The 15,737-nt window shown below is 41.0% G+C and overlaps 7 protein-coding genes across 7 annotated transcripts; 6 read left to right on the forward strand and 1 right to left on the reverse strand. All coding sequences in view use genetic code 12, as the record gives it.

Annotated features, from left to right (window-relative positions):
- On the reverse strand, positions 1-816 carry KIS1 (Kis1p; the record flags this gene model as incomplete). Its single annotated transcript, XM_051751662.1, has 1 exon — positions 1-816. A coding segment is annotated over one exon (816 nt), but the record flags the coding sequence as incomplete, so codon positions are not given.
- A 1,497-nt stretch (positions 817-2,313) lies between these two features.
- KGF57_000237 (uncharacterized protein) lies at positions 2,314-3,000 on the forward strand (the record flags this gene model as incomplete). Its single annotated transcript, XM_051751673.1, has 1 exon — positions 2,314-3,000. One exon carries the CDS (start codon positions 2,314-2,316, stop codon positions 2,998-3,000), a length of 687 nt encoding a protein of 228 aa, XP_051611247.1.
- Positions 3,001-3,206: 206 nt separating this feature from the next.
- On the forward strand, positions 3,207-3,872 carry PEX17 (Pex17p; the record flags this gene model as incomplete). Its single annotated transcript, XM_051751684.1, has 1 exon — positions 3,207-3,872. The coding sequence occupies one exon, from the start codon at positions 3,207-3,209 to the stop codon at positions 3,870-3,872; it is 666 nt and encodes a 221-aa protein (XP_051611248.1).
- A 193-nt stretch (positions 3,873-4,065) lies between these two features.
- On the forward strand, positions 4,066-5,211 carry KGF57_000239 (uncharacterized protein; the record flags this gene model as incomplete). Its single annotated transcript, XM_051751695.1, has 1 exon — positions 4,066-5,211. One exon carries the CDS (start codon positions 4,066-4,068, stop codon positions 5,209-5,211), a length of 1,146 nt encoding a protein of 381 aa, XP_051611249.1.
- A 340-nt stretch (positions 5,212-5,551) lies between these two features.
- MFG1 (Mfg1p) lies at positions 5,552-7,456 on the forward strand (the record flags this gene model as incomplete). The annotated part of the gene is made up of 1 exon (XM_051751707.1): positions 5,552-7,456. The coding sequence occupies one exon, from the start codon at positions 5,552-5,554 to the stop codon at positions 7,454-7,456; it is 1,905 nt and encodes a 634-aa protein (XP_051611250.1).
- Positions 7,457-8,406: 950 nt separating this feature from the next.
- MET10 (sulfite reductase subunit alpha) lies at positions 8,407-11,712 on the forward strand (the record flags this gene model as incomplete). Its single annotated transcript, XM_051751718.1, has 1 exon — positions 8,407-11,712. The coding sequence occupies one exon, from the start codon at positions 8,407-8,409 to the stop codon at positions 11,710-11,712; it is 3,306 nt and encodes a 1,101-aa protein (XP_051611251.1).
- Positions 11,713-12,732: 1,020 nt separating this feature from the next.
- KGF57_000242 (uncharacterized protein) lies at positions 12,733-15,515 on the forward strand (the record flags this gene model as incomplete). Its single annotated transcript, XM_051751729.1, has 2 exons — positions 12,733-12,742; positions 13,156-15,515. 2 exons carry the CDS (start codon positions 12,733-12,735, stop codon positions 15,513-15,515), a joined length of 2,370 nt encoding a protein of 789 aa, XP_051611252.1.
- Between the last annotated feature and the right edge of the window lie 222 nt (positions 15,516-15,737).

Raw genomic sequence — 15,737 nt, forward strand, 5'->3', positions numbered from 1 at the left:
TTGAGCTGGTCCTGGACCAGGTTCCTGTTGTTGATCCTCTTGTATTCCATATTGTTCATTCAAGTGTTGTTGGACATTTTCAGGGGTAATTTCAACATAATTGACAAAATTACCCATTTGATCAGTAGCTGTGGGTAAAAAATCCGAAAATCTCAATTCATTGTCAACAACAAATCTAAATCTATGTGTACCCACTGGTAGACCCAATGTTATCATATAATTGTCATCTGGTTGTTTAACTAATCCAATCATTTTCCTCCATCCAGTGAATGAACCAGTAACGTAGACCTTATCACCACCTTGCACCCATTGGATATCTACTGGCACTGTGACTGTCTTTTCTGGTTGTGGTGCTGAAGGAGCAGCTTGATGTTCTTGTTGTTGTTGTTGCTGTTGCTGTTGCTGTTGCTGTTGTTGTTGTTGTTGTTGTTGTTGTTGTTGTTGTTGTTGTTGCTGCTGCTGCTGCGATGATGGTTGTGGTGGTCGATTCTGTTGACTACCATGCAAGTTTGAGGACGAATTGTCAATGTGCATTTTATCTTCATCTTGTATTTCACCACCACTACCACTCTGATCTGCTTCTTTCCTGTCAATATTCATCCGGTCGAATTCGGCCTCTGCCTCATCAGTTAAAATCATTGTTGATTTTCTTCTAATTGGTGGATGTGCAGTATTACTAGTGTCATCAGTTGTAGGTTTGTTTTCACCCGTATTGACTTTACTCACGTCAACCATGGATACATCCTTAGCGGTGGTGTTGGCTGGGTCGTTGTTGCTGACATCAGAGTTTTGAATCCCTGTCTCTGTGTTGATCATCTCTGGGGTTGATAGCGTTATTGTTTGAGGATAGTCTAATATAGTGTCAAACAAATGTATTATGTACCCAGTATAGATGCAACTATGTTTCTATCCAACTTATGAATATGTGATATAAAGGGTCCAGCGCTGTTAAGGTGAACAGCAGTGTGGTGGGGAATAACTTTGGGGCCGTATGACTGAATTTTGATCAGTCAAAAAAAGAAAGGAAAAAAAAAATTGTAAATAATGAAGCGAAAGCGATGACAAAGGTGAATATTGGAGAGAGATTGTTAGCGGCCTGATGGAAAGTTCATAGGTAGCTTGCTATTGGGGGGTAAGACAATACTGTAAAAGTGGTGCTGTAGGTGGTGTATTTTCCCTGGTGGTGGCGGTTATATGATATACTGTTAACGGTTAAATTTCAAGTGAACCAAATCAAATCAAATCAATATATATTTCTCTCTGTCCTTTTCTTTTCCTCTTTTCCTCTTTTCCTCTTTTCCTCTTTTTTTCTCTCTCTCTCTCTCTCTCTTTCTTCTCTCTTTCTTCTCTCTTTCTTCTCCCCTTTTCTCTCCTTTAAAATTTTTGTTTTTTACCCGTTGAGTGAGTTATATTATTTGTCTCGCTCTCCCGCCTTTTAAGTTGTCAAATTCCCATTTGGTCTGTCTTTTCTCTCTCGCACGTGTTCCAACTATTTGCCCTACCGATATACACTAATCTCATACGCAATCTCTCATCTGGCGATGTATCACTGGTTTGATGCATCTTTTGCTTTGTACAACGGCTCTGCTTCCCTTGTCACGTGTGATTTGTGCACTAAACATGTCGATGTCGCAAGTCTTATTTCCGTGACTTATAAATGCGACGGAAGAGTACTTTACCCATTATGAGTACACAGTTTTTGTTATGCACCAACTCTAGAAACCAGCTTCTCGCATTATCTGTGGCTGCCCTAGTTGAAAAGTTATTAGTTACGTCTGTACTAAAGATTTGGCACTATCAAAAAAAGAAAACACGTCGCTCTACAAAGGATCATATAATGCCATCAAAATTGGTATATTGACTTCCTCTATACAAGTATCAAACTCGTTATACAACAAATTCCTCCTCTTTGTTTCATTTAATGATAAGCTCCGTTCTCCTGTTCCCCTAAATAACTAGGTACTAGTTTGTAGTGACCTTTTTCTGCTGAAGATTGTTGATGTTCGTTGAGATAGCATGATATACCAAAATCAAAATTATAGAAGCAAATCCAAAGGACAACGCTATAGTATTCAATTGATCATCCAGTATCATCGTTTTCGTTGAATGTCTATAGATGTTGTGTTGTGGGGGGGGGTGATGCTCAACTTCGAAAGTCTTTGGATTCTTGAGAAAAGAAAGGAAACCGTGTCTTTTGATAATTTCCCCTTTGTCAAAAGAATTTTTTTGTACGCAGTATCCCCTCATCAGTATGCAAAAAAATCCTTCCATCTGGTTACAACAACGTCGTATTATCCTTGAAAGCAATCATTAATGATACCACTAGGTCGCTCTTTTAAACACCACTGCACCGCATACGCTTCATTTGCTTCGTTGAAACCAGTTCTATTCAGATATTATCTTCTCCAATGCAGATTTAAATCCAATATTGATCCACTTTTGAAATCAACTGCAACCCACCCCAACACTCAAAGTCTACAGTCTCCCAAACGCGTCAAAAACCATGAGCCAAAGACGTTACTAGAGGAAATGAAATTGGCAGATCAGTCAAGACAAGTCGATCCCCCACCAAGGCGTACGATTCCACCATGGGTTAAACGAGAACTAACGCAAAAGTCCAAGTACGACCGATGGAATCCTAAACGGAGACTAAGCAGGCAAGAGATGATAAAAGTCAAAGAGCTCAAGGAAACTTTCCCTCAGTATAGAACAGTAGACTTGGCCCAGTTTTTCCATATATCCCCAGAAGCTGTGCGGCGTATATTGAGGAGCAAATGGGTTCCGAATGACATTGACGAGGAGAGGATAACTCAAAGGAAGGAAAGAAAGCTTTTACAGAAACTAGAGAACAAACAGATGTTAAAAAGAGAGGATGGAGGCAGTGATTCGCATAAACGGGGGAAGAGATTCCAAAGAAAGAACAAGTTTGAAAACGATAGCAATGCGAATGGAGATGAGGACTTGAACAAACATTATAATAGAATCCAAAGCCAGTTTTAGACTACGTATATAGGGTGAAGCTTTGGCATAAATGGTATTGAAACTGTAGTTAATTGCCTACACAATGAATCACTTGATAATGCTGAGGCTTTTCTGGTAGCGTTGTTGACCACGACTCATGGACAAAAATCTTTATTCGCCCCACAGACAGGTTTCGAATCACCCGTGGACTTTCTTTCCGCCCAGCAGAACTTTGTCAAACAAGCATGTCTTATGTGCCCAAGCTTACAATACCCGAGTCTGCCTTTGATCCATCTGGCTATACCTTGAGAAACACAAGGTCAAAATCGGGACTTTTAGCATACCTCGTCAAATTAGCCAATGGTGGGTCTCTTGCATTGATAGTATCCTACTTGGTGGGATTTCTCATAGTCAAACCATTATTGGAGACATCTAATAGTCGAAGATTGGAGTTTCTTGAATGTATGAGACTGAACTTGAGAAACATTTACTTGAAAATGATTACAAGAGTGAGCTATATCCCCATCGTTGCAATTAGAAGAAATGGGAAATTACATGCTGATGCAATAATTCAAACTGACTCACAGCCAGAGACAGGACCTGATATTGAAGATAGATTGTCTCAAGGTGAACTATATCAGAAGATGGTGAAGATGTCATCGTTGCTCAATACTTATGTCAAGCATTGGTCAATGGAGGATTTCACAAACTACAAAGGAGTCAATTTTGCCATCAAGGATTTACAGAATAAATCAGACTTGGTGTATTTTGATGATCAAGAGTTTTTCACTTTGGATACTGGGCTAGAAGCTGGGCCCAGTGGAGGAAAGGCTAGAAAAAGGAATATTGTTGTTGATACAAAGAATGAAATTAGAAGTATTAAAGGGTTGTATATGAGTGGACAGGTTTAAAGAAAGCTTACCCAGGTACAATTCTTTTTTTTTTCTTGAATATTGATAGTGTAGTCATCACCATCTTGTTGTAAAATATCCCACACATTGTACGTAGTGTTGAACTGACACATAAAAAAAAAAAAAGAAAGTAGACAAATCGTAGAGAGTTTTGAAAACTCGCTCAACACCAAACCATAGTAAACCATCACCAATGGCAAAAGCAAAGATCGTTGTAAGCAGCGAAGAAGAAGAAGAAGAAGAAGATTCACTACTCGAGTCGGATTCAAATGACAATGGAGACATAGATGCATATGATGATGTGGAGGACTACAAACCACACGAAGTCACGCGAAAAGCTGCTTCTCAGAGTAGACGGAAAAAGGTGACCCCGAAATCGCAAGAGGAACCACTGGAGGATGAAGACGAGGATGATGATGATGAAGATGAAGAAGAAGAAGAAGAAGGAGATGTGGACGACGAACTGGGAAGCTTAAGCGACGATGGAGAGGATTATCAACTGGACACCAACTTTGAAAACGAACTTTCGGATATGAATGACGACTTGGAAGCAAAAGATTTTGACGAATATGATGAGTCTGAAGAGCCATTGAAGCCAATAGCTGTCGAAAAGGGTAAAAAATCAATCAAGATCAAAATCAAGCCACCGACAAAGAACAAGGGAAGGTCACTGAGTGATTCTACGTCATCGAGATTAGGCAGCTCTAGAAGTACGCGGAAAAGACAAGTTAATTACTACCAAGAGGATGAAGACAACTTTTCTGATTTATCGGAGGTAGAGGAACCACCGCAAAAAACGACCAAGGCAGTAAAGATCAAATCGGTGGTGCCACCACGAAAACTGCGACAACCCGATTTAGATCCCGACTTAATACTAACAGACGAAGAGGAAGAATACGATCCAAATGCAGTCAATGATGTCTCCAAGATGACGGAAAGACAGAGAGCACGACTCAATCTTGACGTCTCGGGTGCAACGATTGAAGATCCGTATTATGAACTAGATGCGAATGGGAAGAAACCCAAAGTGAAGAAGGTTAAAGAGGAAACTGAGGAAGAGGCTGCATTGAGGAAAGCAGAGAATGCTCGAAAGAGACAGGATTACAAGAATAAGATCTTGGAGGAGGAGAAGCGGGACACATTGAATAAGCTTTTGAAGAGAAGAGCAACAAAGTCAAGAGAAACAATAAGTGAAGATAAGGAAGGGTCCGTTGGGGTTGATGAGGATTCAAAGTCATACTATAAGGAAAGACGGGCAACGTTGAACCATCCCGCTCTAGTGCGATATGTGAACAATACAACCTCTTTAAACGGCAATGCAGTACTTGCTTATAAGTAGTTATCTAGTTCTTTTTATTTGAGTATCAATGATCCAACATGAATTAGCTGGTGCAGCGGTGTAGCCTTTGATCGATACATCAAAGCATGGTAAACCCCTCTTTTGCGACCCTGTTGCATACTGAGACAAACTGGAGAACAAACAGAAAGCCAAGGGAAAAATAAAAATTGAAGAAAAGAAAATAAAAATTTAATGTCAAAAGGGGAGAGACAGAACAAAAGAAAAAGTCATTTTTTTCAATGAAATCTTGTGTACCAAAATCTCTTTTAAATAACTTTTTGACATAAAGAGATAAAAGAAACGTAACTAGGGAACTTTCAATTTACGTACCACTCATTTTATGAACGCTCATTCTCAGCTGCACCAACTGCGTACGTTTGCCCAAACCCCACATAACCAGTTTCCACAACCTAACTCATCTGCAGCCAACGGACTCAGTAAACAAGCTCATCCACAACAACAACAACAACAACACCAAAGACACCACCAAAGACACCAACAACAGCAGAAAACCTTACAAGAACAAATGAACGATTCTTTGCATCTACAAGGAAATTCCAATGGAGTTCCACAGCTGAGACAACCATTTATGAGACAAGCAAATGGAAACCCCACTCTTCCATCTGGCAACGACAATGTACAAGATACCCAGCGGCCAGGATTGCATCGAAATTCAAACTTCAATGGAAGCACAGCTAGCTCACAAACAATTCCCGCGCAAAGTCTGCAACCAAATGGCAATGCAGTCAAGGGAAGACCTGGCCCTCCATCACGAACAATGTCGCATCAAGCAAGTGCTCAAACAAGTTCCGGTCATAACTCTCAAGGACAAACTCCAGCTATGGGAAGCACTCTGTCCCCAGTTATCGGCGTGAATAATGGTCAAGAGCCTCTAACACGGGTCCCTCAAGGTGGGCCGAGTAGACAAGGAATCCAAGTAGAGGGAGCAAAGCAGCCTTCTGGTGGAATACCTTATCGACAAGCAGGACCACAAAATTCCATGCAACCACAGTTCAACATGCCGAATGAATCCTCAGCATTTGTACCGAGAAGACCAGTCCCACTTGGCCAGTCGCAGCAACACCAGCACCAGCACCAGCAAATGATGACACCAGCTGATCAAATGCAACAAGAGTTCAATACTCGCATAATTAAAAGAAATTTGGGAAACGCAGCAACTATGAGAGTGTTGGACTTGATTGATTTTTTGAGTAATGAGGCACATGACAATCTACGGAGTGTTGAATTTTGGCAAAGAATCACCCCTGTTTATTTCTTGCCTAACTCGACAATAAGATTGAGTTTTGCCAAATTTATAACCAGTCAATCAGACAAGTCTTTGAGCGAAGTTACCGGACTAAATTTCAACTTTTTAAAGTCGGTGAATAAAGGTATCAACGATACAAACGCGGCAAACCATTTTGAATTGAATACAACTACAGCACCCCGGTTCTTTGCCAACTGTGCCGCGCATTCCGAATTTACAAGATTCTCAGTTTTTCTACCCGGAATGAAGTTTCAAGTTTTGAACAATGGATCAATAATAATTGTCTCAAAACTTGAGATCAACTTGACCTATGACGACGACTCCACTACCAAACTAAATGGAAATGTCAAAATACTAATGAGCAGGGACTTGAGGATTGAATGGATAGATGTAAATTGTCTTGGTTATGAAAGCTTGATCAATTTGAACATCTTGACTAAACTGCCACAAAGGAGCAAGCCAGCAAATGACATTTACAACAATCTCAAAACGGTGCAAAATATGTCCACATTTGGACTAGGCAAAACCAACACGAGGAATTTGCAACTCATTGATGTCTTGACCCACATGAAGCAATTGATAGATTTTAGTCAATTGAATAATATCAAAGCTCCTCAACGAGCGCTAGAGCTTCTTTTGAGCACTCCTCAAGCCGCTGTTCCAACAAATTTTCGACTTGCTCGTGGGCCATTCCCCAACGGATTCGGTGTACCGCCCCAACGTCAACCCATGCAATTTCAAAACCCCATGAGAGAAGCAGCAGCCGCACCGAGAACAACTCAACAAGAATCAATGCACTTGCAACAACCACCAAAAAGTGTGAAACAGGAGGGGCAACAGCTGAAGATGACAGATAGCTACATGCCACAGAGTGAGACCCCGTCCCCGAAAACTATCACAGAAGATCCAAAAAAGAAAAGAAAATCCAGCGCTGGAGGTGGTGGATTGCAAGCTGGAAATAACAAGAAGAGGAAATGAGCTTGAGTGTGTTAATAAGAATATAACTTCAAAGACATTTGTGCCTTACACATGCGGGCAAATCCGTGTTTCGAAATAAGTCTCGTAGAATTCTACTCTGCTTTATTCCCAGTTTGATTGAGGTCACGTGAGCTTGGTCACGTGACGTAGTGAACCATATCGTCTTTTGCTAGTGTGATTGATTTTTCTTCAATAGGTAGCCACCTTCGTCTCAACTGTTTGCTTCAGAATAGTACTTGAAGCGTGTCTCTTGAGCTGTATCAATTTTTTTTAAGCGTATAGAATTCCGGCATTAATCAAAACCAGCTGTCCACGGACACAATGTAAGGGATTGGCACCTGTTGAAGATTGATAGGAGGTGGCCAGTAACCTTGCCACATAAGCACTTAACTTCTGCCACAGCATGAAGTCGAATGCACTGAGTTTGTACAAAACCATAAGTATCCTTTGAAGGAAATCCTGTCATCTCTGACTGAGTATTCTGCATCACTATTGGTGCGATTTTGTTGCAAAAAAATAAAACAGTAGTACCCTACAAAAACCCTACCATGCGCCATAGCTCTTTAATGTACACAGCTTAACCGCTTTACACACCTTCGTAGAGAGATGAGTTACCTACCACTACGCAAGGCTAGCTGATACAAGATTGGAGATGGAACATTAGTCTTCTTGAAAGAGGATAGCGTAGTTTTGTCTCTTATCTACCGCGGTTAAAAAACGGCTTTTTTTTTTTTTCGCTGTTCCGCCCCACATTATCAATATTGACGCAAAAGATAAAAAGAAATTTTCACTCACTCATGTCAATCAATCTAATCAAATTAGCTATTTACACGTGACATGGTTGAAAATTTCTATAGATTGTAAAGACTTTTTCTATTTTTTTTTTTTTTCTTTTTTTTTTACCATCATCAACACCCATACAAACATTACCATTAATCGATACTGACGATATGGTTCCACACGTGCTTTCAGAAGAGGCTCCAAAGGGTCCAAATGGTACTACTACCAGTGAAGTCAGTTTTGGAGGGTCGAGTGTTTCAAAATTAATCACTGCTAACCCATTTGGATTAACCACCGATCCAAACCTTATTAGAGGAACAACTTACACATCAAGCGGCACACTCATCAACCAGACCATTTACGCTATTGCATCGAAAATTTTTAGTTATGAAACTGTTGGTGCAGAAAACTTGCTTGACTCATATATTCAACTTTGGTTGCACAACCAACAATCAAACGCTTTTGGTATTGTTCCCTTTTACAATAAGTTTGAAGTTAGGTCGGGTGCTTCAAATGCAATCTTGGGGTACTTCAAGAGGAACGGAACTCATGGTCAACCAGTTTCAACCATTGTAGGAGCCAGTGGTGTTGATTACATGAGATCCTCATTGTTGGGGCAAAAGGCGCCTTTGGCTTTGAATGTTTCAGCAGTTGACTTTGTTGAAGATGCATTGGTTTCAAATTACGGAAGGGTTGTGAATGCTGCTAGAGATTTAAACTTCCCTGTTTTCACTCCTACTGAATCCGGTAATGAGAACCAGCATTTGGCCATTTTAAACCATTTTTATGCTTTTGCAACTGGTAAGCCTTCGATTTTCTTGTACGAGGGTGTTGAAGCTGCTAAAAGTTTTAAAAGATTTGAAGACATTTTGTCAGTTGAAGAGATTGGACAATTGTATCAAAACTTGTTAGATTCTGCTCCATCATCTGATCTCAGTATCGATGCAGCTTTTGAATTGTTGAACAAATTTACTGGGAAAAAATATTCCCAATTTGAGTATTTGGGGGGAAAGAATGCCAAGACTGTATTTGTTGCTTACGGAACTCATGTCAATGAGCAATGGAAAAACATTGTCAATGAAGACGTTGGATTGGTGCAAGTCAGGGTTCCACTTCCATTTAACCAGGCCAAGTTTTTGCTGGTTATTCCTGAGGCAGCTGAGAAGTTGGTTATCTTGACTTCTGGAAATGACAAGTTAAAGGCCGATATTAGTGCTGCTTTGTTTTTTGGCAACAGGTACTACTCGCTTTCAATTGAGGAGTTTAAACACCCATTGGATTTCAACTGGACTCCAATCACCATTGCCAAGACTATCTCCAAGTTTGATTCGCGTTTGAAAATTGCAGACTTTTTGCCATCGTACGACAACGAACCAAAGGATCAAATAATTACTGCCAATACTTCACCTGAAGGACAGTACTTGTTTTGGAGCAGAGATGATCGTATTGTGGTTGATACAGTTGACAAGTTGGCACTTTCCTTGTCTTTGGATGACTCCAAGAATGTTGCTATTAGAAACAAGTACGACAACTCAAAGTCAGGTGGTGTATTCTTTTCCCAAATTACTTCAACCACTGGAGCATACAGCAACATCGATGCGGCAGATGTTGTCGTTATTGAGGATTTGTCCTTGTTGAACGGCTACGACATCTTAGCAACGGCTAAACCTGGAGCCACTATCATCTTCATTAATCAAAAACAACTGATTGATGTTGAGAAATTGCCACTTGAATTTAAAAAATCATTGGCCTTGAATGATAACAAGCTTGTTGCAGTTGATTTCACAATTGTTGATGCTTTAGATGAAACCAACAACGGAACCAAAGGTTTGACCGCGGAACTTTTGTTGCAGTTGGCGTTTTGGAGAGCAACTTTACCAGAGTTAGGAGACTACATTGTAAACAAGTTGTTGCAAGCCAATGGTGGATCGTTTGAGTTATTGGCCACCGTCTTGGATAATTTTATCAAGGCAGCCGATTTGAAGAACGCCATTGTCAATCTTGAAGTATTGCCCGAGTGGCTTGATTTGAAGGAGGAAGCTGCTCAACTGGATGAGAAAGAACAGAAGGAAGATGCATCTACTGAAAAAAAGAAAGAAGAAGCTTCTAGCAATGCTGAAAAATCAGAGGAAAAACGAGCAGAACCTCTCCCATTCTTTGTCACCGAGACATCTGTTTTTGCTAACCCAAGGGTACCGCTTGAGAAACCGGAAGAAGTTCACAACACTTTCCACAAACACATTGCACAAAAAGTAGTGTTCCCTGAAGCATTCAATCTCAAGAAGGATTTGAGACCAGACTTGCCTGTGAAGAACTTTGTGGTCAAGGTTCAGGAAAATAAGAGACTAACTCCTGTTGAATATTCAAGAAACATCTTCCACATTGAATTTGATATCACTGGAACCGGCTTGAAGTACGAGATTGGAGAGGCGTTGGGAATTCACGGAAGAAACAACTCGGAACAAGTTGAAGCTTTCCTCAAGTTCTACAATGTTGATGGTGACTCCTTGGTTGAAATCACCCATAAAGAGGATCCAGGTTTGGTGGAGATTAGATCAGCAAGACAGATTTTGAGTGAGTCGATTGATTTTTTGGGTAAGCCACCAAAGAGATTTTACGAGGCGTTGGCTGAATTTGCATCTGAGCCTAAGGAGAAGGAACACTTGACCAAGTTGGCAAGTGCAGAAGGAGCCGAGGAGTTGAAAAAGAGACAAGATGTGAACTTTGATTCGTACTTTGACATTTTGGAAGAGTTCAAATCCGCAAGACCCAAATTTGCTGATTTGGTGAAGATTATTGCGCCATTAAAGAGAAGAGAATATTCCATCGCATCTTCACAAAAGATTCATCCTAACTCAGTACATTTGCTCGTTGTTGTCGTTGATTGGATTGATCCTAAAGGGAGATTGAGATATGGTCACTGTTCGAAATACTTGTCCGACTTGAAAGTTGGTGATGAATTAGTTGTCAGTGTCAAGCCTTCAGTAATGAAGTTGCCTCCATTGACAACACAGCCAATTGTCATGTCTGGTTTGGGTACCGGTTTAGCTCCATTCAAGGCTTTTATTGAAGAGAAGATTTGGCAACAACAGCAAGGACATGAAATTGGTGAAATTTATCTTTACATGGGATCAAGACACAAGAAGGAGGAGTATCTTTATGGTGAACTTTGGGAGGCTTATAGAGATGCGGGTTTGTTGACTCACATTGGTGCTGCATTCTCCAGAGATCAGCCTCAAAAGATTTACATCCAGGACAAAATTAGAGAATCTATCAATGACTTGACTGATGCTATTGTCAACAAGAACGGGTCATTTTACTTGTGTGGTCCTACCTGGCCTGTTCCTGATATCACTGCATGCTTGGAGGATATTGTTTCGAATGGTGCAAAACTCAAGGGCGAGGACTTGAAAGATGTTGCCAAAGTCGTTGAGGACATGAAAGAAGATGGAAGATACATTTTAGAGGTCTATTAGAAGTATATAGTGCCATAAATAGAGTTATTGAAACGATCAATGTTTCGTTTCTTCTTCCGCCTTGGCTACTTCTTTCTCCAAGGCTTCTATTCTACAGTGTAACGCGTGGAAGTTCTTATGGACTGCTTTGTGTAAGAGTTAAAATCAATTGATATTTGCTAGATGTGGTTTCCGTCTCTGCTCCGAGCAACTGTTGGCCTAATCACTCCATTTTCTCAAACGTTTGCCTGCGTTTGGAAATTACATCATTCCTTGTAGACTTTGCCATTCATCGACCAGCCAGAAATTATGTCTTTTCTTTCTCCATCCATTGCTACTGGAACCCTTGAATCTTTCCACTAACAGATGGAGTGAAGCATTCAACGGGGAGTTTGGAACAGGGCTTAATCACTTCTACCTAACTTCTTTGCATAGCTTATTCATTAACTTCGTTTTCAAAATCGGGGCTCTTAAACAAATTTTCAAAACACGACAACACAAGATCAATCTAAACACGTAGAGTCGTACTCGTACTTTCAATTGACACGGAGTCTATGCTTGGCTTGTACACAAGAGAGTAGAATGTTAAACTTTGTTTTAGGAAAACCTCACGGTGGCTATTAGTAAATGTGTAGTAAATGTATGAACACAGAAAAAAAAGCTAAAATTCGATACAACAGAGAAACAGGTGGGAGGGGGGGGGGGTCATTGCTTGATAAGAATGCAACAACAATAATACATTCCGAATAGGGGGCCAAACATGTACAGCTTTGTTAAGAATGTGCAGCTTAAACCTTAGGCAAGGTTCTCTCAACACTCTCTGGACAACAACGTTGGGGTAATGTTGGGAGGAGGCTGTATCGATTCAGAACGTAATATATTTAACCACTATAATAAATGTACGCTTCTGCGACCACTCGGCGTTGCTTTCTGAAAACTCCCCAAGATGCTAACTCTCTTACAAAACAAGGTTCGAATGAACCCTTTTTCCGTATACGTGCTCACGCTGTTGCTTTTTTCTTTTATTTGGCAATGTTCAACATGTTGAGGCGTATGAAGGTTTCTTGCGGTAAATCGCTTTTAAGCTTTTCAGAATTGAAACTCTAAGTGTTTTTCTCGCGACATTCCTACTAACTTTCATATTAAGTTGCTCCAACGATTCGATTTATACTTTGATTACAACAATGGTGTAACAAGGAATTCTTGTAGCATTTAACTTTACCCACAATCAGTAAATGTTGTGGAGACCTTTGTAAAAGCATGTGTTGTCTGGGTATGGTACTTCCTTTTGGGTGCTCCTTTATATATATGTATATACGAAGATGTCTTCAATCAGTTCTTTTTTGACTTTTGCACCCACAGACATGTTGCACTTCAAATCAATGTTCACTTGCACCAAAATACACCTCATTGTGTGCGCACTTATTGCAGTCGTACTGGGGTTGGATATTACGTCGAATACAGTCGATAGAGGCTCATTGAGCTTAAATGTTGGCGACATTACTGTTCACTCGGGTGCTTATTGGTCCATCATCAACAATGCCATTACTGCATTTGTTTCAAGTCTAACAGTTCAGCCCAATGCTGGACTATTCATATCAAGTACTTCACCATTGATCGCATTACAAGTGACATTACTCGGATTGTTGAATTCCATCACCAACAATGGTGTAATATCATTCAATGCTGTCGCGTCCTTGACAGCTGCACACTACAATCTCGTTGGGTTATCGTTTGAAAACAACGGAGAGATGTATTTGGGGGCGTCAGGTGTCGTTTCCAGCACCATGCGCATCTCTTCTGCCAATTGGAGAAATAATGGTTTACTAGTTTTCCATCAGAACCAAAGAAGTGAAGGAAGCGTCCATTTAGGAGCTCCATTGGGAACCATTACCAACAACGGCCAAATATGTTTCCGCAATGAAGTATATGAACAGACATCCGTAATTGCTGGCACTGGATGCATTACTGCCCAACAGGATTCGACAATATATATCTCAAATGCCGCTTTATCAGTTTCAAGCGGACAAACATTCTACCTAGCCGACGGAGCGTCATCTATGATTGTAGAAGCATTGTCCACACCTCAAACATTCAACGTACGAAATTTTGGACAAGTGAATGGGGTTTCTAACAAAATTGGGCTTACAATACCGCTCTTTTCAGTACTTGGTAACCCGTGGACTTATAATCAACGTTCCGGAATCTTGACCTTGAAAGGAGCAGGTATTTTGCAACAATATTTCAATATAGGACCTGGTTATGACGCCACAAAGTTTCAACTTGTCACTGATAGCGGTTCTGGCATTCCATCCACCGTTTTAGGCTCGATTCAGTATAATGGGCCAGTACCACGAGCTGTGTTAACTCGTCGGTGTAATCTATGCAAACCGCTACCAGAAATTCCTGGCGCACAACCTACTGAATACACAACCACGATCACTTCCCAAAATAATGGCCACACATCAACAGAGACTGGAATCGTTATCATATCAACAGATGCTCACGGCGCATGGTACACGTCAACCACAATATTGACAGCTGAAATAACCGAGAATACCCAGCGTTTGACTACATGGACCACAACTAACACAGACGGTTCAGTTGACACTGATAAAGGAATCGTTGTAGAAATCGACGACCTAGTAACTACATTCGCAACGTTTCCAGATGTCGAAGCATATACAACCACATGGACAAGTACTGATACAGACGGACTGGTAGTGACGGAGCTGGGAATTGTGCTACAGAATGAAGACTCTTTCACCACAGTCACCACTTTTCCACAGAATGTAGAAGGATTAGAGGCTTCGGAGTATATCACTACATGGACCACAACTGAATCAGATGGAACAGTAGAAACGGAACTGGGACTCGTGTTACAGATCGACGACTTAGTAACTACATTCGCAACGTTTCCAGATGTCGAAGCATATACAACCACATGGACAAGTACTGATACAGACGGACTGGTAGTGACAGAGCTGGGAATTGTGCTACAGAATGAAGACTCATTGACGACATTTTCCACCTTCCCAGAAAGTATTGCAGGACCAGAGGCATCACAATACCCTACCACTTGGACAGCCACTGAACCAGACGGCTCGGTTGAAACAGAACTGGGTATCGTCTTACACCATGGAGACTCGCTAAGCACCATTACAACTTTTGGGGTCGCAGCTGAAGTTACGTATAGTGGTAGATGGTCTAACTCGAGTGTTGCATACATTGGTGATGACTCAGAAACCACGAACTCCCCTGAAATTTTTCAAACTAGCCCTGGTGCTACAAGTGGAGCAGCAAACGGTGGGGCAAACAGTGGTACTGCAGGTGGAACGGACGCCGGCGCTGACCTTGAATCGACAAATTCGGCGAGGAATTCAATTTCGCCCCAGAGTTTGGGAGCCGGAATATCTTCGCACGTACCTGGAGACTTTACAGGTCACGTTGCCACGGTCACATTTGATACAGAAGAGCGTACTGCTGCTTTTACTGCTTCTGCTGCTGGAACTAGTGGAGCCCGAATTACAGACGCAATGGTACTGTCGACCAAGAGTAACTCATATTCAAATGCTGGTGGGTTGAACTCTCTTGATGTCACTATTGATACAACTGAAGCATTTCCCACGCCTGTTCCCTCTAAAGAGGGCTCATCTTCTGTTGGAGCTGCTAGTGGTACTGTATTGTCGTCGCTACAAGCAAGTGCCGATTCAGGAGCTGTCTCAAGAGCGTCTTTGGTTGTGACGTACGAAGGGTTGGGAGCAGTTATGGGAATGTCATCGGTTACTAGTGTTTTGCTATTGTTGATTTCCATCATATTATGAACTTAAGTACACCCTAGGATGGTGATTAAGGGATCCTGAGGATCAAAAGATTTGCTTGAGATTTATTATTGATCTGTTGTATGTGTCGTTTCTTAGTTGTTTTATGCTGGATCACTTCTAGTGACTTCGGCTACAACTAAGTACTTTAATTCATTATTTGTTTAGTTGCTATGACTACTGTCTGTAAAAAATGAAGAATGGAATCGATTACGCTTATATTCA

Source organism: Candida theae, assembly GCF_024610275.1.
Source record: "Candida theae strain CBS 12239 chromosome Unknown scaffold94, whole genome shotgun sequence".
NCBI lineage: Eukaryota > Fungi > Ascomycota > Pichiomycetes > Serinales > Debaryomycetaceae > Lodderomyces > Lodderomyces theae.